Source organism: Balaenoptera borealis, assembly GCF_965194805.1.
Source record: "Balaenoptera borealis genome assembly, chromosome: 11".
NCBI lineage: Eukaryota > Metazoa > Chordata > Mammalia > Artiodactyla > Balaenopteridae > Balaenoptera > Balaenoptera borealis.
Genome location: NC_138868.1, coordinates 8,565,434 through 8,590,223, shown reverse-complemented (window position 1 = coordinate 8,590,223; position 24,790 = coordinate 8,565,434). Strand labels below are relative to the sequence as shown.

Below are 24,790 nucleotides of genomic sequence, written 5' to 3'. Positions count from 1 at the left end.
CACCTACCAAATGGGAGATCGTGCCATTTCTGCCTCATGGTGATGAGATATTATGACACATCCAGAAAAATTCATAAAGCACCTTGCAGAGTGGGCCTACACTGTGGTTTTCACCATTGGGGTTAAGAGTGGGAACGCATCAGACAAAAAACATCGGCTCTGGAATCTGTGGGAAAGATATTCTCCACTAATGGAAGCAAAAAGAAACTTCTATCGTTAAAACACATAATCAGCCTACGCTAAAACATTCACAAAAAGAGCCGTGAAGCAACAGTAAGCCGCAGGCCCCCTCCCACTTCGGCCGCAGTGGTGGGCGGGGCTTGATTCTTGGCCACGCCCCTTGCGCCTGGTCCCCGAGGGGCGCGGCCCACCCCAGCCACCGGCCCGGGCGCTGGGCGAAGCCGGTTTTGCCCCTCCTTCCCTGCTAGAGCGCGGAGGGACAGTTCTTGCGCCTGCGCTGGGCGCCTCAACTCGACCGCCTCCCGCCCACGCCGCCAGCCCGAGGGCCCTTTGTGCGCCTGCGCGCTCGCGCTTCCGCCCTCTCGCGGCGCTCGGCTAAGGCAGTCTGTCTGTCGGACTCTGTCCTTGGAGCACAGAGAGGCAAGGCGACTTCGGAGAACCAGCCGCCCGATTGTTTTCCTTTCCCTCCCTCTCTCCCATCCCACATCGCTATTCACCCCTCTCCCGCCTTTGCTCGCGCAGCCATGGCGGAGCCGTCGGCGGCCACTCAGTCCCCATCCGTCTCCTCGTCATCCTCCGTGGCCGAGTCCTCTGCGCCCGGTGGCGGCGGCGGGAGCCCGGGAGCCTGCCCCGCCCTGGGGGCGAAGAGCTGCGGCTCCTCCTGTGCTGGTGAGGCGCGCCGGGGGACCCCGACCTCGGGAGGGGGTGTCCTTCGGGGTCAGGGACTGCAAATCACCCTCGCGTACTGGAGGCTTCAGCCCCCGGGAAGGAGCGTTTGGAAAAGGGGGTAAGGGGGAGGGGAGCGTCAGGTCTTGCAGGCGGTGAGGAAATAACGGGGTGTGAGGAAAACAGGTTGGGGGAGGGGAGATACTCTCGAGAGTGGGCGTTAACGCCGAGACTGGGCAGGTGGGGAAAGACACGGGTTCGGGGGGAGCCGTCCTCTGAACCGGGGTGATTTAGTGGAGGATTAGAGAGATTGAGCGGATTGGGGCAGGTTGGTGGTAGGAGAAATGACTCCTTACGATTTTGAGGGGATGGTGGTGAAAGGGTTGGGTTGCATTGCAGGTTTTGCAAACAGGTGTTGACATAATCAGCCATTCGTAGTCTTCCAAAAAGCATGGATTTTTTTGGTTGCCCGTGGGAAAGATGAGGAAGTTTAATGGAAACACTGAGGCCGTTTTCTATACTGTTTTCATCTGCCTTTAATTTTCTGTGGTCAGACACCGAATGCCCGATTTTTCTGAGGCGTGATGAGAATAGCTCAGGGAAGATTTGGGAGGGAGCTGCTGATGGTCCAAGATGGATCCGTGGCTGCATCTGCAACACAGCCTGCTCTTCACTGGCGCGGCGTGGGGGTGGGGACACGAGGGTAGCTGCTTATATTCTAGGAGATAATAGGTAGAGTCATGCCAAGCCATCAACATATTTTAATTTCAGGCTTTTTGTCGGCTATTATTGATCGAAGTATAACAAAAGGGGGTGTTTCCCGCAGACAAGGGGGAGGGGGAGAAAAGTCAGACAAAGCAGGGGCTGGTTGAACCCCCTTCTCCTCCCATCTCTGTGAAAGACTAGGAGGGAAGCTGCAGGCCGCTTTCAGTTTCCATTGTATAACGCGTCTGCCTGGTGGTGGGAGCTGGCTGGCAAGCTCCCCTCGTGCAGAGATCTGCAGTGCAGATGCCTTCCTGAGGGGAAAAAAAAAAAAGCACCACGAGCAGGTGGTGGTTCTTAAAGGAACTCAGTCTTCCAAGAAGAAGACAAAAAAAAGCTTTTTGTCAAAAGAAGGGCCATAAGCTTGGCAGAGTACAGATAATTTTGCTGTTTATTTAGTTACCTTAAAGGATTTTGAGACGTTTTAAAATGCTTCATCGTCTCCTTTGCCAGAATCTTGGGTTGATTGTTCTAAAGAACAAAATTGATCTTAGCTTTAAATATATTCTCTACGTGTTTTTCGAACAGTGGATTTCCACGTAAGAGCTTTGGTACTCATTTGGATTTTCCAGTGTGGTTATGGCCATTTCAGTCGAAACAGTATCAGAGGAAGCTTCTGCAAGGCCAAGATTAGCTGTCCAGATAAAGGAATGAGGCAGCAAATTTAGAACCCTTGTCCCCTTTAAACTACCACTGTTTCTCCTCCAAATTTTTGTGTTCTGGGCAAAGGTCCAGATGAACAGCAGCTTCCTTATATATTTAGCAACTTGGTGTTTTGGCTCTAATCATGTGTCATTGGTTACTCTTTGGTCGTTGGCCCTTTTGTGCCTACCTTTTGATTTTTCTTGGTTTTAAATTTTTGATACAGTTGAAAAATAAATTAGATACTCTTTCCGCCTTAAAGTCTTACCCACTGCAAATATGTATTAATATTATGTGAAAATCATTAATACGGTTTTAGTGGGTTCAGTGCAAGACCTCATTTGTCAGGTCACTACTGGAAAAGTTTAGCTTAAGATACTGCAGTGTATAGTCATCATTTCATTGCAGAAGCTCTTCCTCCTTGCAGAATGCTTTCTCCATCTCTCAGAGGAAATGTCTCAAGCTTTTGCACCATGAAAATTGAGATGAAGTCTGTTATTCCAAAATTTGACTCATTTAAAATGGATTCTTGAAAAATATACCTTGTTTTAAAAATCTGTAAGTGTTGATGTCAGCCTTTAGCTTCACTTTCATTCACCAAGCTCCTCTTGGTTTTAGAGACTTTAAAAAATAAAAAAAGAAGAGGAAGTGGTCACTTGGTGCCTGCAGGAGACAATTGTGTCTTGACTGACCTGTCCAAATTTTAGAGATTTAGTTCCTACCTAAAGGTGATTAGCAATAGCACTCTCTCTTCCAGTGCATCGGGTGTTAGTGCAGCTGGCAATGATGTACGCTTGGAGAAGGTCGGGGCCAGGATTGGCTTCCCAGATTTCTGCCTTTGAAGTAAAGCGAGGATTTCAAAGGCAGAAATTTGAGGTTGAGGTAGAAAATACGTAAATAATTAGTGCTCTTTTCAGGATGAGGGTTGCCTTATTAGGCATCAAGTATAGATACCTGTCTATTGTCTGAAGTTTAAAAGTGCTTTAATAGCTTGTTGTCTATAGCCTTTGAAATTCTATAACTTGCTAGAGACTGTTCTTTATTACTGCTCTGAAAATCATGGTGTCAAAATAAAGCTACATTTCTTGTGTCTGTTTGTGGAAGTTAGCTTAAAGCAAAAACAGCTTGGACAACTAAAAAATATTTTAATGCTTTAAATACTTCTTTTTCACTCATGAAACTGAGTTGTTCTGTGTACTTTTTAAGGCATCATTTTTACGCTTTGTTCTAACACGTCAATCAATCATATGATTATGTAACTTGTATTTTCAGTCTTAACTCAAGTAAAAAAGAACTCTGACCACCTGTTCAACACTGACATCTGTATTGTATTCATGTCAGATTAGCAGTGACAGTATAACATCGTGATAAACACACAGACTTGAGCCCCAGAGACACCTAGATTTCAATTCTGTCTCTCTCGTTAATTGTATGACCTTGTGCACATCCTAAACCTCAGGAGTGTGACCTAGACAAATTTGCTTTGCTGCCCTTAGATCCTAACTTTGATTGAATAATGATACCTAGTACTTGATACATCTATTTGCAGGTTTGAAACACATAGATACAAAAAACAGTGGAATTACAAGTGAGAAGTCATTTAATCTTCCTCCCAGTAAAGGATGCTCTTATATCTTTTTCTGTTTTCTAAAAGCGAGTCAGTTGTTTCAGCTTTTGATCCCTCATATTAATAAGAGCTGCGACTCCTTTCACTCACCTGATCTGTTAAAGACATTGGGAGGGAGCCAGGATGTTTCATAGATCGCTTGGCATCAGTATGCTTAAATACTTTCTGCAGCATTCTGACCATAAGTATAGTATGATACATTGTGAAACTCCTATCAGTGGAAGCAAGAGTACAGGAGACAGCAAGAATGGTCATGTCAGTATGGTTCACAAATGACTGCTGACTAAGGTGGTTTTTATTCCCCAGGAATAGAAGATTTCTTTTAATGCTGTTTTCTTTTAGAGTCAATTCACAAATAGTTTAACGACTATGATCAAACAAACCAGTCTACATATATTTAACACTTACACCTTCCTTAAATTGAAATCTCTTGGGAATTGTTTATGTAGTAGCTGGTAAGAACATCAGTGTTTTTATTTTTATTATTTTAGTGATGGTCTGAAAACAAAATAAAACTAATATTATTGCTTTTATTGTATTCTGTGGTGAGGAAATTATATACTGGTCCTGATATAGGAGGCACCTGTTTAATCCTGTGCAGGTTACAAGCATTTGTAAACAAAGCTTGGCAGTGAAGGAATTGGTGACGTGCCATTGAAGGGCCAGGGGAAAGTTAAGGTTTCCAGTTTTGTGTGAGCCAAGAGGTTGTTTGTTCTTTAGGAGGGCACTTCTCTTTAGACTAGCCATAAACCTAGAATTTACCATTTTTGTAATTCTGAGCAGAATTACAAAAGCTCCAAATAAATGGTTAGCTATGCATATTTGTTGCGTGTACCTAGCTTATAGTTTGTGTTCAACTTTATTGTTAATGATGAATTTATAACTGCCTCCTAAACTGTACAGACTTGTGAAAAATATATAAATTTCATAGTAAAACTTTTAAAATAAAATCTACCAAGTCGATATTATGTTCATATCATTTAAGACATTCAGGAGTTGTGCAGGAGACTGACAGCTTTTATTGTTTATTCATAACAGCTATTCTAGAATTAATTTGGATCATTGGGTATGTTATAGGTGTTTTGAAAAAGTACGTATGCTACATAAGTTTAGCTGTAATCAGTATTGCTTGTGATTACATCACTGAAGTCTTTTACTGCATATCTGACTAGTAACATCTGTTATTAGAGTATGACATGTTACTCTGTAATACTGCAATTTCAGAGAGAATCCCTTTATTTCTTTTTTTGGGGGGGGGGCGGCGGGGGAGGCTGCACTGCACGGCTTGTGGGATCTTAGTTCCCCGACAAGGGACTGAACCCGGGCCACGGCAGTGAAAGCGCCGAGTCCTAACCACTGGACCGCCAGGGAATTCCCAGAGAGAATCCCTTTAAATACTGTATAGGATTTGCATTTCTGTTTTACGTTTTGTTGGGGGGGGGTGGTGGTAATTGTTACCAGTTAGCCTCCTCTTGTGATGGTCTCTTTAAATTTAAAAGAAATATTCGTATCTGTTTTTTCCAATCTATTGGTTTAGTTTTGCCTGTAAGCACATCATCATAACCTAGTTGGGGAGGCGGGTGGGGGAGTGGCAAAAGGAGCTGTTTGACTTGTTCCTCACTGGCAGTTTGCCCTTGAGGGTATATTGAAGGGTATTCTGAAAAACATATTTAGCAAAACTAATACAGAGCCACCTGAAGGCATTTCAGCAGTGAGCATTGTCTTCTTTTTACATAAAGGTGGAAATATTTGATTTTTTATATCTTACCTTTGTGTATTGCTTTATGGTTTAATTTGTGCCCATACATTAACTTAATTCAACAAATGTTTGAGCATACATTAAAGCTCTTTGTTAGGTGCTGTGCATACAACATCTCTCTAAGAGGCTGTATTCAATAGGAGAAAGACTTATATTTTTTATCTGTGAGGTGGGTAGTGAAATAAATCTCACTTTACAGATGAGGAATCAGAGAAATTAAGTGATATGCCCAAAAGTTTGTGTCTGTGAAGTTGAAGATAGGATAAAACAGGGATTGAGGACCAACTCAGTTCTTTCAAATATGTATACTGCCTCTCTTTGAAATTTGAAACAACATGCGATAAAAACGGTTCAGTCACCCTCTTGAATTCAGTTACTGGTTAACTGAGTCCAGTTAACTTAGAAACCGTCACTTCTGGTCCCATGGTTCCTAAGCCGGGTGCCTTTTTGCTCCAAAGTTCTACAGAAACATCTCTGGTCAAGTTCACCAGTTATTTTCCACATTGTTAAATCCAGTGGTTACTTCTCTTCCTCATTTTATTTTATTTTATTTTTTTAAATTAATTAATTAATTTATTTATTTTTGGCTGCGTTGGTTTCTTTGTAGCTGTGTGCGGGCTTTCTCTAGTTGTGGCGAGCAGGGGCTACTCTTCGTTGCAGTGTGTGGGCTTCTCATTGCAGTGGGTTCTCTCATTGCGGAGCACAGGCTCTAGGCGCGTGGGCTTCAGTAGTTGTGGCACACGGGCTCAGTAGTTGTGGCGCGCAGGCTCAGTAGTTGTGGCGCACGGACTTAGTTGCTCCACGGCATGTGGGATCTTCCCGGACCAGGGCTCGAACCCGTGTCCTCTGCATTGGCAGGCAGATTCTTAACCACTGCACCACCAGGGAAGCCCTCTTCCTCATTTTAAATGCCCTTGATTCCTCTCTTTCCTTCATACAACAATCAGCAAATCCTATTGGTTCTGCCTTCAGAATATATTCAGTGACTACTAGTTTTCTCAAGTTCCCGTGCTACCACCCTGGTCCAGGCTGTTATCATAGCTCTCCTGGATCAGGAGAGCAGTAGAGGCAGTTGTCTCCTAAGTGGTCTCCAGACTTTCTCCCTTGGCTCTCTTCAGTCTTTTCTCTGCACAGCAGCCGGTGTAAGCCTGCGAAAAATATAAGTCAGATTATTTCACTCATTGGCAAATGCTCCAGTAGCTTCTGATCCCACTCAGATTAAATGCTGAAGTCCTTAGAAGACTTATGAAGCCCTACAATATCTGGTCCCAGCCTCCCCCTTGCTCACCCAGCTTTAGCCACACTGATCTTGCTGTTCTTCACACCAGGAATACCTCTCTACCACAGTCTTATTTGCTGTTCACTGTACCTAGAATGCTCTTCCCTCATACATTCTCGCAGCTCTTCACTCTCTCACCTCCTTTAGGTCTTTTCCTGGCCACCTGATCTAACTTGCACAAGAGAAAACACACCTTATAGGCCTTTCCTGCTTTATTTCTCTTACCACTTGTCATAATCTATCTTACGGTATTTGACTTATTTATTTTGTATATTGTCTGTCTGCCACGGTAGAATATAAGTTCCATCAGAGTGGAGATTTTTGCTGCTTTATCTATAACCCTGAGCCTATTTATATTGGTAAACAGTTTCCTCTTTGATATGCCTTAGACAACTTATTTTTTAGTGGAAATTAATATAAAGAATTTCTTCTCTGTTTCATTCCCCAACCAAGTGGCATTTCATGTAGTCCTTCAGTCCTTTGATTTTTGCTTCTCCAGTCTCCGACATCCAATGACCAAGTCCAGGCCATTCTGTCCTGTCGTATCTATCCCCTTATTCCCATCCTCACTGCCTTAGTTAAGCCCTCATGTCTTGCCAAGATTATGTAGTAGCTTTTCATTTAAGTCCATACTCTACCCTGCTGCCAGAGTTCTCTTTAAAATACATGTGATATTGTGAATCCCTTACCTTCAGTGACGCCTCATTATACATAATATAATCTAAATTTCATTACATGACATTTAAAGCCATTTGGAATCTGATCAGTTGTTCCTTCTCTCCAGAATGCCTTCCCCTGTCTTGTTCACGTGATGAACATCTCTTCTGCCTCTGCTGCATTCCCATAATGCATACAGTTTTACTGGTTTGTCTTTTTCAGTTGCTGTGCACAACCATCATCTCTGTGCTAATACAGTGCCTAGACCTAGCTACTTGAAGATAACGTTTGATTTAATTAATAGTATTTGAGCATTAAGGTTGCCTTTTTTGGGTTCAGTTGCCTGTAGCATAAATATGGCATATGAATACAACATGGTTGTGTAAGTTAGAAGACCTCATGCAATATTGTTGCAAACTACTACTGGTTATCTGTGTTCTGTATCAAAATAGATGCTATTGCATAAAACTTTGTATGTCGAAATTTTCCATTAGGAGGGGTGTCAGGTGGAGATGAAAAGTTCATAGGATCTTTTTTGTCATCAGGCTTATTTATTAGCATTTGGATTTTCAGATTTGTTCAGTTGGCAGAGATTTAATGTTGCAGATAATTGCATACAGAAGTTAAACCATCTGGGGGGCTTCCCTGGTGGCGCAGTGGTTAAGAATCCGCCTGCCAATGCAGGGGAGACGGGTTTGAGCCCTGGTCCAGGAAGATCCCACATGCCGCGGAGCAACTAAGCCCCGTGCACCACAACTACGGAGCCTGCGCTCTAGAGCCCGTGTGCCACAACTACTGAAGCCCGAGTGCCTAGAGCCCGTGCTCTTCAACAAGAGAAGCCACTGCAGTGAGAAGCCCGCGCGCCACAACAAAGAGTAGCCCTCTCTCACCGCAACTAGAGAAAGCCCACGCACAGCAACGAAGACCCAATGCAGCCATAAATAAATAAATAAATTTAAAAGAAAAGAGATGAACCCATCTGGAAACATTAAAGAAATAGATAGAAATGCTTGCTTTAACAAGGAAAGGCGAACTGTTTTTCATTTGTAGGAGTAAATGTGATGCTTCATTTTAGGATAATTAAAAAGTAGTGAATTTTAAAATTCTGGTCTTGAGTTACTGAATTACTGCCTCTTGTCCACTAAATTCTGCCTTGGTGTTAACATGTTCCATGTCTGTTGACTAAATAGTTTGCTTTTTTTAACTGAAGTATAGTTGATGTTCAATATTATGTACATTACAGATGCACAATGCAGTGGTTCACAATTTTTACAGGTTATACTCCATTTATAGTTACTATAAAATATAGGCTATATTCCCTGTGTTGTATTTAGATTAGTACTTACAGATATAGTGATGGCCCAGTCCTTTAAAGCAATCTCCTCATTTTAAGTATATTTCTAATATTTGTGAAAACATTTTTATAATTGCAAGAAAAAAGACGTTAAGTGAAGATCAGTATATTTAGGGGCACTTTTGGAGGGTTTTGTTTTTCACGTGCTGTTTTAATTTTTTTTCCATTTTTACCAATGGCAATTTATATTCTGTTTGATTATTTTTCTTTTAAGGCCAAAGGTTGTAGTGAAAAGCAAATCTCCCTCCTGCCCCAGACCTCAAAGTCCCTTTTGTTGCCAGTTAACAAATGGAGGCACATGGTATGCACTAAAGTACTTTGGGGTTTTTTTGTTTTTAATTAATTTATTTATTTTTGGCTGTGTTGGGTCTTCGTTTCTGTGCGAGGGCTTTCTCTAGTTGCGGCGAGCGTGGGCCACTCCTCATCGCGGTGCGCGGGCCTCTCACTATCGTGGCCTCTCTTGTTGCGGAACGCAAACTCCAGACACGCAGGCTCAGTAGTTGTGGCTCACGGGCCCAGTTGCTCCGCGGCATGCGGGATCCTCCCAGAACAGGGCTCGAACCCGTGTCCCCTGCATTGGCAGGCAGATTCTCAACCACTGAGCCACCAGGGAAATCCCCAGTACTTTGGTTTTTAATTTAATATATCAACATATATAGCTGTACCTCATTCTTTTTCATAGCAGCAAGTATTCCATTATTTGGATGTAACTATATAAGTAGACGTTTATTGATGGCCGTTTAGATTATTCCTAGATTTATAACCAGTGCTCTTATGAATATCCTTATATACGTGTCTTTGTACATGTATGCAAATATATCTGCCAAGTTAAAGAATATGTGCAGGAGGTGTCAGAGAAAGTTTATGCATTTAAAATTTTGATATATGTTGCCAAATTTAGAGAAGTGTAATTTAAGATATGGAAGATTTCCCATGTTGGTCCTATTTTCCCAGTGGATTAATTGTGATTAAAAGTATTTAATCATTAAAAGTATTCAGGGTCAATTTTACATGTTTGCCAACTATAATGTTTAGTACTCATGTTCGTGACTGACTCCTCAAAATGAAGTTGAAAATGGTTACAAGCAAAATCAGTACACAGATCCCTGTTTTTCCTTTCCCACATGAAGTTGCAGGCGAGCATTATCTTTCTTGAGGTTATACTTGTTTAAAAATGCTAGGGGTTCCTCTTTTCTTCCTTTGCAGGTGAGAATATTTGACCAAAAAATTGAATTGATTACCTTTTAGAAATGCATCTTGAAAATGAAATAAGGTTTTGTTGCCAGGTGAGTGAAAACAGTAATTGGAAGTATAGATTTGGATTTTCTCATCTTGCTTAAACCCAGTGAAATTAAGGTGCTTGGCCAAAAAAAAAAAAAAAAAGGAAAGTTAAAGTTCAAATTCCTGTGTGAGGTTGTCAAATTCTCACGCTGTATATTTTCTTTCAGATTCCTTTGTTTCTTCCTCTCAGCCTGTATCTCTATTTTCGACCTCACAAGGCAAGTCTGTCATTTTTTGTGTGCATTAATAAAAGAAAAATGTTGAGAAAGAGGCTGTAACTGGGGATATGAGGCGCAGGTTTTCTGTTACCCCCAAATCCCCTAAAATAAAAACCAAATCCAAGCCAGTGCTTTCTATTTAGCAGTTTCTAATGGATTTCCCGTAAAGCTTAATAAAATAGAATGAGGCTAGGTGGACCCTTTAACATAGCGTAAGCTTTAGGTGTAGTTTTGAGTATTTCTTAAAAATTAAAAACTTGCCCACAGAACTTGGAGTAGATAGAATTGTGGCTCAGAAAACACACCACATCCAGAATGCATTTGACCCATAGATTTGCGGTTATGTAACTGGTTTGGATAGGTAGTAGATTTGAAAAAACTTTTAAAGTGTGCTTCCACTGAACTAATACAGTGTCCTAGCTAGAATACTTTAGTGTGAACCTATCTGAGATTCGTCCCAAGAGGTAGGCCAATTCCAAATTGCCTAGGAACATTGAACAAGTCGGTTGAATTTTTGGCAAGCAGGACTTGTTTTCCTAGAGATTAAGTTGTGGTGTTTTGGGGGGGTTGTTTGTTTTTAATCTGTCAACCAGTGAGGAAGGGAATCAGAGTCGTTAACTCTATGTTTGTAGGGGAAGCACTGCCAAGAACCTGGAAGAGAGAGTGTGCTTCTTTGATTTGCGCTAATAATAAAGTGCTGTTTCATTTGTGCTGTTGTGCTCCTCCTCGAGTATAGGTCAACGGAAAAGCATTATCTGAAAAAAGGTAATTAAACTCACTAGATAGGTCTAAGAAGCCTTGTGCAAAGAGTTTATTGTCCTAGCTGGAATGCAAAGTCTGGGTGCTGGTTTGTTGGGAAGACTTTGACTTTATAGGAATAAAATCATAAATGGGATAAAATGAACATAGTAAATGTTTTTCAGAGTTTCTGCTTCTTAGGAAACATGATAGATAATTTGTTGGTTTTAATTCAGACTGATGACATTCAGAGTCCCCAGCATTTTTATAATGTGCCTCATTGTGTGAATTTGGATATCTTCTGGGTCAAATCATGACCTTTGAAATTAAAAAAAATTGTTTACATTAAAAGATATTTTGTGAATGTTAGAAAGTAACTCAAACATACAAATTGATCCTTGACATCTGGAACCCAACCAGATTTATATTTCTAAGGGTTCTTTTTTTTTCCTCATGAGAAATTCAATAATTTAGGCAAATAGGTATTACATTTATTCTACTCTGGAAGATAAATCAGTAAAAATATCATAGTGTAAATAGAACAAATAATTGTATTTTCTCTGTTGTATCTCAGATCTTCTAAAATACATTCTTCATAGTCACTTTTTTCATACAGAAAGGGAATAATTAATATCCTAAATAGTGTAACAGTACAACCTAAGCACAACATACCTAATGTATAGAATGTTGAGAAAGATAAGTGTCAGAGTTTAAAAAATTACTTTAATCCCTGTTAGGAGAAATTACATATACACTCAGGTAAAATGGAGGTAAATAAAGAGGATTTTTGTAATTAAAAATGTTTAAGTAGGCTTCAGTTTCAGTGAGTATGAGAGTTTGTTAAAGAAAATAGATTTGTCATTCTTCCTTTTTCTTATAGTTATTTCGACCAGTGCAGATTCAGGGTAGTGTTATTGTTAAAAGGGTATTGCATTGTAAAGAAGCATTTAAAAATGTCATATCCCTGAAGGTGTTCCAGTGTAGCCTCTATTACCAACATTTTCTCCTGCAAAAAAACATAATGGAAAAGCAACCCAGTTGGTGCTCTACTTCATTGGCAGGTCTAGAGATCAGCCTATTCAGTTTTTTGAGGGTACTCCTTGGCAAGTGATTAGGTGTGTTCTAAGGTAGCCAAGTCTGGTAGCTTCTAGTCTGCCTTAATAAAACTAAGGGAAAGGAAGTTGTTGGTATACTTGGTTAACTGGATTAAAACCCCTGGAGAGAATAGCTAGGACCAGTTCCACCCAACCGCAGGCCTTTCAGAGTGACTGTCACCAGCAGGTACCTTGAGTCCATCATTGGCACTAACCCAACTAATCTGTCTCTGGCTTCCATATCCCTTAGCCATTTAGCCTTGGAGGATTGTGCCTTACTTTTATATATCTAAACCATATCAAGCAATATGTAGCAGTAATTAAATAGGACATTTTCATATTTAAGAATGACATTTTTAATCCTGAAATATATACTTATCATTATTGAGCTTTAAGGAGATGCATGTACTAAAAGTTGTCTTTTTTTTTTTTTTGGCCACACCTTGCAGCTTGTGGAATCTTAAATTCCCCAACCAGGGATCGAACCCAGGCCCACCGCAGTGAAAGTGCTGAGTCCTAACCACTGGACTGCCAGGGAATTCCCAAAGTTGTCATTAATTTGGACTGAGAAGAAAGGGCAGTTAAATCTTTCAAAAGGAAATTATGTAATCTTTATTCAATTGTACTACCTTGAAGTATACAGCTACTTAAGCTAGTAAATTAAGCTTTTTGAAAACTAACAAATAGATTTGTGATGAGAATATCAATGGAATAATCAGTTCCTTCTTAAATAAGTTGTACTCCTGAGTAGGTGCTTTGCAGTCTTTTGCTTATTGAGTCCTTTTTTCTCATCAAGCAGAGTTTAATTTCAGCTTAATCCCCAGGCATCTCAAAATAGGGGAGTAAATTTTAATGATGTTTTCCTGTACTGTTAAATAAGGATATTAACAGAGGTATAGATGTGGTATGTGGCCAATTTTTTTTTTTCCCGAGCTTTTACTGTGCTCAGTACTTTATGTGAATCATCTCATTTAATCCTCACAGCCAATTTTATGGAGGAAAGGTACTGCCTCTTTTACTAATTGAGGAAACTGGGGTTTAAAATGGTGAAATAACTTGCTCAAGGTCACGAAGTAAGTGACACACCTAGGACTCCACCGTCCATGCGCATAACCACTACCTACAGTAAAGATGATATATTAGTTGTATTTTAGGGTTTACAGGTATTTTTAGAGATGTCATTTTGAGGTTAATGTTAAAACCATGAGAGCAGAAGAGGCAGAAATTACTATTTTAACCATATTATTGCTATTAGTGATGTAATTTAGCATCATCTGGGGGATGTACTCCATCAGACACAAAATCAAACTGAAATTTGGTTTCTACTTTTGAAATCTTTGACAAAAAGTGGAGGCTGGAAAATACTACAATTTTCTTTAGAAAACATTGGAAGAAAAGTGGGTGAAAATAAGATTAGAAAGAGAGGATCTACCCACCATGTAGAATTGGAAGTACATTTGCAGTAATGAATATTTGCGTTCAGTTTGAGTAATGCAGTAGGCATCTGGAATAGGAAGTTAAGCACTGAACTTTGGGGCAAGCGTTGAGGAGAAAAAATATGCCAGTTACAGCCTTTTTTTAAACAAAAGCAAAACATTTTTCTTTGTACAAAAGAGACTTTTTGTTTAGGATCTAGCTTGGCTGCAAAGTGTCTGCTGGCTAACTTCCTATTTTGATGCTTTGGCTGAAAGTTGCTGATACTGTTTTGCACGATAATTTGTCTTTCCCTCTTGTTTTGTGAACATGAGAAAATTCAAGTGTAGAAAAATCTATACCTGAATATTTCAAGCCTCCCTTGTATGAATATGCATAGTATGTATGTGAAAAAGTAACTTAGTGGTTTACTATAGGCTGGCACCCTTTCTTCGCTGATGTGTATGCTTTTTCCTTGTTACAGGTATCCTTTGAGTTAAAAGAAATGAATTTCCTGAGGGGGGTAGTAACCAAATGGTAACTCCAGTATAGCATAATTCTAAGTTATTCACTCTTTTAAGGAAGAAGTCTCATATAACATTCATTATTGCTTACTTGTTTCTAGATCACATTGTGTTTTCATTATTAAGTTATAAAACACTTGAATAAAAAAGTACTAAACCTTTTTCTGAAAGACAGTTTGGGGAATAAGAAACAAAGTAAAGAGAAGGGTGTTTTTTGTTTGTTTTGTTTTGTTTGTTTTTTGCCACGCTTGTGGGATTTTAGTTCCCCGACCAGGGATGGAACCCAGGCCCACGGCAGTGAAAGTGCCGAGTCTTAACCACTGGACTGCCAGGGAATTCCCTCAAGTTACTGTACTTTAAAATTAGTATATGGAAGTATTTAAAGCAGGCACAAAAGGATCACCCCTGCCCCATGCCCTACTAACCTGTAAGTTGTGCTCCTGGACAAAGAGAATCTGTGGTGAGTGAGAGTGAAGAGTGCCAATCTCTACGCCTGTGGAATTTTTACAGGGCTAAAGTTCTGAAGTACAGCTTGGCTTTTCTACCCCTCGAAAACTAATAAAACGCTGTAAAGCTGTGGTTCCCAAACAGGGTTCATTACTGGCAAACTTGTAATGCAGATTCCTGAGCTCCATCCTACTCAGTCAGAGAGATAGAGCCCATGAAGTACTAGTAGTTGTTCTAAAGTTTGAAAAGGACTATAAAAGATCGTGCCAAGGGCTATTTTTATACTAGGTTGTTAAATTGTTCAGCTAGTTGTACGTTGAACTAAAATATACTTTGATGATAGTAAAGATCATTTGCTGAAACATTTTGTTAAGGAAAAGTTCTTTTATCTTTCAGCATTGACTTAGAATTTTTTATATGTTGGGTTGTACTAAATGTCTTTATCCACATAGTACTTTGCACAGTTCTTGGAATGTCATAGGCATTTGGTTTGTACTAGATGATTCAGAAGTTTCATCACCCCAAATTTTGAAGTAGATAAAAGCTCTTTAAATTACTTCCTTTTATTTATGGCTGGTTGGAGGGAAGTGTCTAAAACTCTAAATGAGGATTTTCTTTATTTTATACCACGTGAAGGTGGTTGTGATTTGGCACTATGCCTTTTTTCTCTCCCCAAACAAAAAGGCATATGGTCTGGAGTCTCTATGTTAGGAGATACTTTTTGGAGAATATGGTGTTTGGGGACATTTTTTGAAGATTTATGAAGTGCCAGATCCTGTTCTAAGCACTTCACATGTATTAACTCATTTAATCCTCACAGCAGTTCTCAAGTTAGGTGCTTTAGTATCCCAATTTTCAATTTTCAGATGAGATTAAGCAACTTTAAGATTAAGGAACTGAGATTAAGGCCACACGATTAGTAAGTGTGATGAAAGGATTTTGCATCTTTTTGGTTTGGTTTTTTTTTTTTTTTGGCTGCATTGCGTCTTTGTTGCTGCGCGTGGGCTTTCTCTAGTTGCAGCGAGTGGGGGGCGGGGGGTGCTCTTTGTTGTGGTGCGCGGGCTTCTCATTGCAGTGGCTTCTCTTGTTGCAGAGCGTGGGCTCTAGGTGTGCGGGCTTCAGTAGTTGTGGCACACAGGCTCAGTAGTTGTGGCTCGCAGGCTCTAGAGCACAGGCTCAGTAGTTGTGGCGCACGGGCTTAGTTGCTTGGCAGCATGTGGGATCTTCCCGGACCAGCTCTCGAACCCATGTCCCCTGCGTTGGCAGGCAGATTCTTTTTTTTTTTTTTTTTTTTTTTTTTTTTTTTTTTTTTTTTTAGTTGTTTGTTTGTTTGGTTTTTTTTTTATACTGCAGGTTCTTATTAGTCATCAATTTTATACACATCAGTGTATACATGTCAATCCCAATCGCCCAATTCAGCACACCACCATCCCCACCCCACCGCAGTTTTCCCCCCTTGGTATCCATATGTCTGTTCTCTACATCTGTGTCTCAACTTCTGCCCTGCAAACCGGCTCATCTGTACCATTTTTCTAGGTTCCACATACATGTGTTAATATACGATATTTGTTTTTCTCTTTCTGACTTACTTCACTCTGTATGACAGTCTCTAGATCCATCCACGTCTCAACAAACGACTCAGTTTCGTTCCTTTTTATGGCTGAGTAATATTCCATTGTATATATGTACCACAACTTCTTTATCCATTCGTCTGTTGATGGGCATTTAGGTTGCTTCCATGACCTGGCTATTGTAAATAGTGGGCCGGCGGATTCTTAACCACTGCGCCACCGGGGAAGACCGGATTTTGCATCTTTTAATAGGAATTTTTGGTTTGGTAGTGGTCTAGAAATTTAGAATATGACTGCCAACTTAAATTCCTAGTCTTATTTAAGATAATATACTTAAATGGAGACTTCTGAATATTTAGAGTTTAAGAAGAAATTGAGTAAGCAAGGAGCTCAGTACTGAATACATTTGGGAACATTCTCATGATTGTTGTGGGGTTATGACATTTTTCATCTCTTACCATATATTGATTCCCTTTTTGACAAATCTATTAGATGTGTAACTCTTGCTTGTATAATTAGAATAATGCTATATTTTTAAGTAATTAGACTTTTTGAAAATGAATGTGCACATTAAATTGCATTATAGCAAATAACTAATCTAGAAAATATTCATAATGAGGAGATTTTTGGCAGACATTTGAGTAATGTTGAAAATATCTTGTAGTGCATGTGAAGGGCTGGATGTTTTGAAAAAGGAAAGGTAGTAGACATTTTCTGAGATGTAAGATAATCCAGAGTTATTCCATCAGGCAGTTTTGCAGGGTATAGTATTTTTAAAAACTAACACCCTTCAAACTCCCTGGAGTTTTCTGCTGTTTTGCCAGGTACAGACTTTGACAACACTAATGACTATTAAGTGTCATACTGACTAATTGGAAGAGTCTTTACTTATGGGAGCTTAGTTTCTAAAGGCTTATTAGATTCTGGTCTTTGTTTTATTTAATGTTTTCATGCCATTATAAGTTCTTTACTTCCAGACCAGTTTTTTCCATTGTCTTTGTACAAGTCAGCTCTGTTCAAGTTTGTGAGGGTTTCAACTAGCCAAATAAACTTCTTTCCATTTGCTGACATTCTAAACAAGATAATTATTAAAATTAAAACAAAGGTGAAGATGCTAACTTATTTTGCTACATGTGGGAAACCTTGATTGACAATCATGAGAGCTAATATCTGCATCTCACAATCACTGAGGAATGAATGCGACATCATACTCTGTTTACCCCCTAAACCTGTGCCCTGAAAACACTATCCACTGCAAGTATTAGGTCACAAAATTGTTAGGGAACATGATTAAAGTTCTTTTGTATATATAATAGTTACATCATATTGACAGATCTTTAGTAAAATGTTTGAAGTCTGTCAAGCAGTCATGGCATTCAGTACAGAACTTGTTATTCTGAGAATATGATTTCTAACCTAATCTTCTAGCTTTACCTCAGATTATTATATACCTAACTCGAAACTTTTGGAGTATTAAGAGTTCAAGGAGGGACTTCCCTGGCGGTCCATTGGTTAAGACTTCACCTTTCAATGCAGGGGGTGCGGGTTCAATCCCTTGTCGGGGAGCTAAGATCCCACATACCTCTCAGCCAAAAAACCAAAACATAAAACAGAAGCAATATTGTAACAAATTCAATAAAGATTTTTTAAATGGTCCACATCAAAAAAATCCTTAAAAAAAAAAAAAAAGAGTTCAAGGAAGTTAAAAAAGAAACAAGGCTTACTTAGAAAACGGAAAAGTTTGTGTCCTGACAAAGCAAAACATTTCTACCATGCTTTTTTTTTTGGCCGCACTGTGTGGCTTGCGGGATCTTAGTTGCCTGACCAGGGCCCACGGCAGTGAAAGCACCAAGTCCTAACCACTGGACCGCCAGGGAACTCCCTACCTTGCTTTTTTGGTTTGTAGTACTGTGTGCATTCTTTCACTAGCATTCAATGTAGGTTGCTCTCTTTTTCATTTCATCGAATCCACCTCCACGTCATCATCATTTTACTTATTGATTTTGCTTATTTTCTGTCTCCCGCTCTGTATTGTAAGCTCCACAAAGGCAAGGATTTTTTTCTGTGTTGTTCACTGCTTTTAATCTAGTTTCTAAAACAGTGTCAGGCACGTGATAATGGCACTCAGTAATTACTAATGAATTATTACTAATTCATTTTGCCCACTTGTTTCTGTAAAATGACAGGTCTAAATCTTCTGAAATCTCAGTCTCTATAAAACATAAGCTGAGCCTTCCCTCTGAGGTGGAGTCAGTTTTGCTCACCTCAAGGTTCCATTCCTGTTTGTTTGTTTGTTTTTAAATTTTGGCCGCGTTGGGTCTTTGTTGCTGCGTGCAGGCTTTCTCCAGTTGCGGCGAGCGGGGGCTACTCTTAGTTGTGGTCCACAGGCTTCTCATTGCGGTCGCTTCTTCTTGTTGTGGAGCATGGGCTCTAGGTGCACGGGCTTCAGTAGTTGTGGCACATGGGTTCAGTAGTTGTGGCGCGCGGGCTCTAGAGCACAGGCTCAGTAGTTGTGGCGCACGGGCTTAGTTGCTCCGCAGCATGTGGGACCTTCCTGGACCAGGGCTTGAACCCACGTCCCCTGCATTGGCAGGCGGATTCTTAACCCCTGTGCCGCCAGGGAAGCCCTGTGGAATATTTCTGATTTAAATGTAGGCCACAGTTCTTTAAATTTCAGGTTTTTTAAAACATTTTAACCTACAGTGGTGAGCTTCATTTATCCTTAATCCAATCTTGCTGAGTAGCCATACTGTACAGTGATAGCTGCAAGCCATGTTTACTGCATTAGAACTAAATATGAATTACAGCTTACTTCTGTCTCACTGGTACAGTTCGTACCACCAAACTTTATTTTTCCTCAATTTACAAAGACTTTCCCTCCCCCTCCCCCCTCCACCCCGCGCCGCCCCCCCCGCCCCCCCCGCCCCCCCCCCCCCCCCCCCCCCGCCTCCGATGATTACAGTTACACTGTTCTAAAAGTCAGAGATCCTATTACATCAGATTTCAGTGATGTGTTAGAATAGGGGAACTTTATCTGGCATTTGGAAACATTTTTATAATAGTGGAATTTTATTTCTTGCAATAAGATATTATTTCTTTTCATCTTTATAAAATGGTTTTGAATAAATCATAATTTTGCTTTTGTCTGGTTATTATTCAGCTTCTCACTGAAAAAGAACATAAGCTGAGTAAAAGTAATCCCAAAGCTTTTTCTCTTTCACATCTTCCCAATTACTCATTCACACTCAAGGAAGGCATTGCTGTCCTGAGCCTACTTAGGTCTCATCTGACCAAGCTGAATCTTTGATTCATTCATTTGGAACTATTTATTTAAGACCTACTTTGTTCCAACTCCAGAGATAAAACAGTGTGTAAGAAAGATAGTGCCTGCCCTTGGGACAGTTGTTTTGAGCTTTTCCCCAGTAAAAACTTCCTAGATTGGTTAGTTGGAAAACAGTGTGGTAAATCAGTGGCTACTGTGATATTAAAAACTGTTAAGACTTCATTAATGTATTGCTTTTAGGGAGGTATTTTCTGTTTTAAAAGGATTTCTGAAGTTTACTCTTCTTCATAAAGGAAACCAATTTACACAGTTCAGTTTTGTTGGAATTGGCAAGGTGGTGCAAGAGATTTTGGAACAGACCAACCTTTTCAGTGCCCTTTAGTTTAAGACATTGAGGCCATCTGTACCTGGGGCCCATCTTCCCTGTGGATGGAATAGACTACTTCTAGTCTGATTTTTAGGCCTAGGAGGGGTCCGCTATATCTCTGGTGGTGGTGGGGGAACTCTGGTCACTTCTTTTTTTCCTTTTCAGACTGTCATACTCTAACAGTGGTTTTATAGAAGGTGTGTGTCCTGAATTGTTCCCCCTACAGATGAGAGCATATCAGTACTTCATAATATCAAGTTGTTTGTTTTATATGGATTACATTGTTTCTGTTGAATAGCTATACCAAATACCAAAGGAAAGACACTTCCCCAGATTATCCATCTTATTATACCCTTCTTCATGCTTTACCATTAAAGGGAAAAAGTAAATTGAAAAGTATTTTGTCTTGAAAATTTTTTGTCTTTTGCAATTTGTGGCATGATAAGCCTTTTCTGTTTCACTGCTGACAATTTTATGCATGTCTTATAGGATAACTGTTGATCATTGTTTTGTTATATATTTATGTGTGTGTGTATATACATCCTGTGTGTATATATACGAATTTAAAAATAAAAAGCATGCTGCTTGGCCTGACCAGCTAATGTGTAATTGTACCTGGTAAACAATTGTTTTTTCTTTGAAATTCTGACCATAGAGGGATTGAGCTCTCTTTGCTCTGATGAGCCACCTTCAGAAATTATGACTTCCTTCTTTTGTTCATCTTCTGAAATATATAATACTGACCTTACAATACTACATGGAGAAACAAGCAAAGTGTTAGGCAGCCAGCCTATTTTAGCCAAAGAAAGAAAAGACTGCTTGGCTCTTCTAGATGTGAAAAAGATGGAAAAGCCTCAGGAGACCAGTAAAGACATAGCAGACTCCCCAGTTTCTGTTGCAGAAGGAGTTCACTGTAACCGTCCTTCCATTCCAGACAGTTTCCCAGATCATCCTGCTTTTCTCTCAGAGGAAGTTGGTCAAATGCAACAGCAGATAAATAAAGATCAAGAGTCCAAGAACCCAAATGAGGTACCAAGTAGGGACGATAGAACTGCCTTGGATGCAGATGACAAATTCACTTTGCTAACAGCCCAGAAGCCACCCACCGAGCAGTATAAAGCAGAAGGTATTTGTACGTATTCCTTGTCCCCCTCTGAAGTTTCAGGAGGTGGTATTATGGAAAAGGATTCCCCTGAATCACCATTTGAAGTAATTATTGACAAAGCAGCATTTGACAGAGAATTTAAAGACGCATATAAGGAAAACATAAATGATTTTGGTAGCTGGGCAGTGCACACTGATAGAGAATCACCTGCAGACATTTCTGAGTCTAATGACAAAGTATTTCCACTGAGAAATAAAGAAACAGGGCTTTCCCCAGCTTCTGCCTTGCTCGCTAGGCAGTTTTCACACACAACTGCAGCATTGGAGGAGGTATCTAGATGTGTAAATGATATGCATAACTTTACTAATGAAATATTGACTTGGGATTTGGTTCCCCAAGTAAAACAGCAGAGTGATAAATCTGACTACATCACAAAAGCTGCAGGACCTGACATGGGTGAATATATTTCAGAAATTCCAGTTGTAAGTCTTAAAAGTAACACTCATCAGAAAATTCCTGTATGTTCTATTAATGGGAGCACTACTATCCCTAAATCAACAGGTGATTGGGCAGAAACATCTCTCCCACAGGAAAATGCTATGCCAGACCGTCTCAACTCTACACAGGAAATCAGTATCAAAGGTGTGCGAGGCAATGTGCAGAAAAGAGATGACACACTTTCAGAGTTACCTGGATCTCCATTTGAGAAATGTGTCTCTCTTGGTTCTGGAGTGGCCACAGTGAAAGTGGTTTTACCTGATGGCCACCTGAAAGGTGCAATGAACTGGCAGACCTCTGTGTTGGGAGAGGTGACAGAGGCTGGTAGTTCTGGTGAATCTGATGACACGGTGATAGAGGACATCACAGCAGATACTTCATTTGAGAGCAACAAAATTCAGGCTGAAAAACCTGTTTCCATCCCAAGTGCTGTTGTAAAAACAGATGAAAGAGCAATGAAAGAGATTCTTAATTGTAATAGGGAAGACAAAACATCTGGAAACTTTGACGGGTCCATCAGTGACTCTGCGCCACGACAAGTTCAGCCTGATGTTCTTGGAAGGAGTCCAGCTGGTGAGGCAGAATGTTCACAAGTACCTAATATGAATGTCACGTCAGAAGATGTGAAGCAGTCAGATAGTATGAGTGTAGTTGCTCCTGAAAAGCTTGTTGCAGCTGAGAACCCCAAACTTCCTTCAGAAGCATCTCCAAAGGTTTTTAATGATAAGACAGAATTCTCACGAAATGTGACAACCTCTGCCTATTTGGAGTCATTGCATGAAAAAAGTGTTAAAGATACAGATGATTCTTCCCCAGAGGACCTGATAGCAGCCTTTACAGAAACCAGAGAGAAAGGAATAGTAGGTAAAGGTGAAGGAAATACCTTCGAAGCAACATCAGAGAAAACTAAGGACTTTAAAACAACTCTTCCGGTAGATGTTTTACATGAAAGTGAGTCAGGTGGTTCTGAAATTGAAAACATAGAAGGCAAATACAGTGAACAAAGCAAAGAAACAGATGGGAGTGAGCTTCTGGATGTTTTCCCTACCCAGGGTACCCCAGTGGCATCTCTTGATTTAGAGCAGGAACAGCTCACAATCAGAGCACTGAGAGAACTGAGTGAAAGGAAGGTTGAGAAGTCCGCTTCTGCACAGGATAAAGTAGAATCTCCCAAAGAAATACTCAAGCAGACTTTAACATTTGCTCCAGAATCTTGGCCACAGAGATCCTATGATGTCCTAGAACACAAAGATGTCAAGACTGGATCTGATCTCGGGATTTCCAAGAAGCCCACTATTACCAAAGAAGCTACTAGGGTAGATACCACTTCCAGCCTTAGCAAGACTGAACTGGTAAACAAGGATGTCCTAGCAAGACTTCTGACAGAATTCTCAGGTAACTGTTTACATTAGAAATACTGCATGTGGTTAATTCTGCTATGATTGATTATTTAGAGTGCTATTTTTTTAGTCTCTGATTTATATCACCAAAATTATAGCTAGAATAAAAATATACAGTAAAATGGGGAAAGGTAGATTTTTTTTTAATGGTTGCTTGATTTGGTTTTCTTTTTTTTTTTTTTTTTTTTTTGATTTGGTTTTCTTATACAAATATTTTCCAAAGCAGTAGACTACTTGTTAAAATTAATATTCTCCTAAAGAAAAAATTTTATGGTCCAGTTTTTTCAAGGTTCTGCTTTCCTTATACATTGGCCCTAGGGGAGATGGCTGCTTTTAAGAATATCGCTAGGCTCTTATTTATTTACAAAGCTTATTTTTAAATCTCTGTAATAGTAGCACTGCTTGGCACTTGGGTTTTTTGCTATGGGCCTTGGAAAATCTATTTAGCAATCAAAGATAAAGGAATCCCTGCTGGGAAGATAGTAAATGAAACTTTTAATTAATTTGATCTTACACCACAGAGATTTTATGCTCTGAAAGTAGGTAACCAGTATCGTAGTACAACTTTGTGAGTAATACTTAGAGAACTCATGCATTCTTCTACTTTGGACCTTGTTTATCGTGCTTTAGGCCAAAACCCAATATATGGTACTAGAAGCCCTTCCCCTTGTCTTCTATTTATTTGAGTGATTACTTTCCTAGCGGTTGGCCTTCAGTTAAATTATTTCAAATGCTCTCTGTTCTGGTGTCTTAGAAAGTGTGATGAAAAAAAGGATATATAAAACCCTCCAAAAGTGACCCCCAACCTCTAATCTGATACCAAGTTCTGCACTAACTGTATGGTCAGTGTTAGGTGCTATGTAGGACTCTGTGATTTTCCAAACTTTATAAACAATAGATCGCTTCTTTCAAATGAAATCATATGCAGAGTTATAATATTTAAAACAAAAATGAGATTTTTGTTAGGATAAATTTATAAGTGAGATTATACCATTTACCTTTTTTTTTTTTTCTGTTAAGGTTTTATTATGCAGAGTAAGGAGGGAGGCTCAGTCCTTAGCAGCCACTTTCCTCTCCTCATAGTATCCAGAACACTGCCCAGCTCCTCCAGCAGGGCCACTCCTTGTAAGGAGTGAAGCCCCACACCTCTCAGAGCTTGTCCCTCACTAACTTGCTTTGCTTGGTAAGGTGCCCTGCTGGCATCTGTGGGTCATCTTCCTTGCTCACGTTCTGGGTCACCTTGAAGCCCATAGCCATGGGCTGCTGCAGAGCCATGGCCGCTGCCCTTAGTGCCTGCAGCAGAAAGGCACTGTTTACTTTTTATAAAGACATTTCCTTACTGAAGACCATGGGCAGATTATTTAATCTTACTAAATTTTAATCCTTAAAATAGAGATAATAATGGTGCTTACTTTATAATAATAGTGAGAGGGTTACATGTGAAAATGCAGGTAATGCAGGGCCTAGTATATAGTGAATATTCATTTAGCACCAAGTACAGGACCTGGCATATAGTAGGTACTGGATAATTATTTGTTAGTGAATGAATTGTTAGTAATTATCAATGAAAACATCGAGGCTTTTTTATAAACTCAAAAATTTGAAATGGCAGTTACAGATAGCTGTTATACTCTAGTAATTGAAGATTGTTGAACTTGGATAAAAGAGAGCTGAATTATTGTTGCTTTACAGTGCCTAGAAGTGTGACTTTAAACAATTACATTAATCACCTTTTGGGACCTCAGTTGTAAAGTGAGGATGTTAAAGTAGGTGATCATCAATATCATTTCAATAATATGATTCTCTGACTCTGGTATAGTCTAGCTTTCTTCATGAGTTGTTGTCAAAATTCTTAAAGGTAATCCTTTTGAATGATGAGACATGTAGAAATTAGGCAACAATCCAGAGTCTAATTCTGGCAAATA

The 24,790-nt window shown here is 39.8% G+C and overlaps 1 protein-coding gene across 7 annotated transcripts in view; it reads left to right on the top strand.

The window, feature by feature from the left end:
- The first annotated feature begins 462 nt into the window (after window positions 1-462).
- The window catches only part of RTN3 (reticulon 3), a 56,250-nt gene continuing 31,922 nt past the window's right edge, over window positions 463-24,790 (top strand). Inside the window, exons 1-4 of one of the 7 annotated variants that reach the window (XM_082344024.1) lie at window positions 473-849; window positions 10,375-10,425; window positions 20,518-20,988; window positions 21,529-22,860. In XM_082344024.1, the coding sequence (XP_082200150.1) occupies window positions 705-849; window positions 10,375-10,425; window positions 20,518-20,988; window positions 21,529-22,860 (1,999 nt within the window). In that variant the 5' untranslated portion in view covers window positions 473-704. Of the gene's footprint in view, window positions 850-10,374; window positions 10,426-20,517; window positions 22,861-24,790 lie in introns of all 7 variants that reach the window. The other 6 variants (XM_082344022.1, XM_082344025.1, XM_082344023.1 and 3 more) reach the window with 6 other exon arrangements.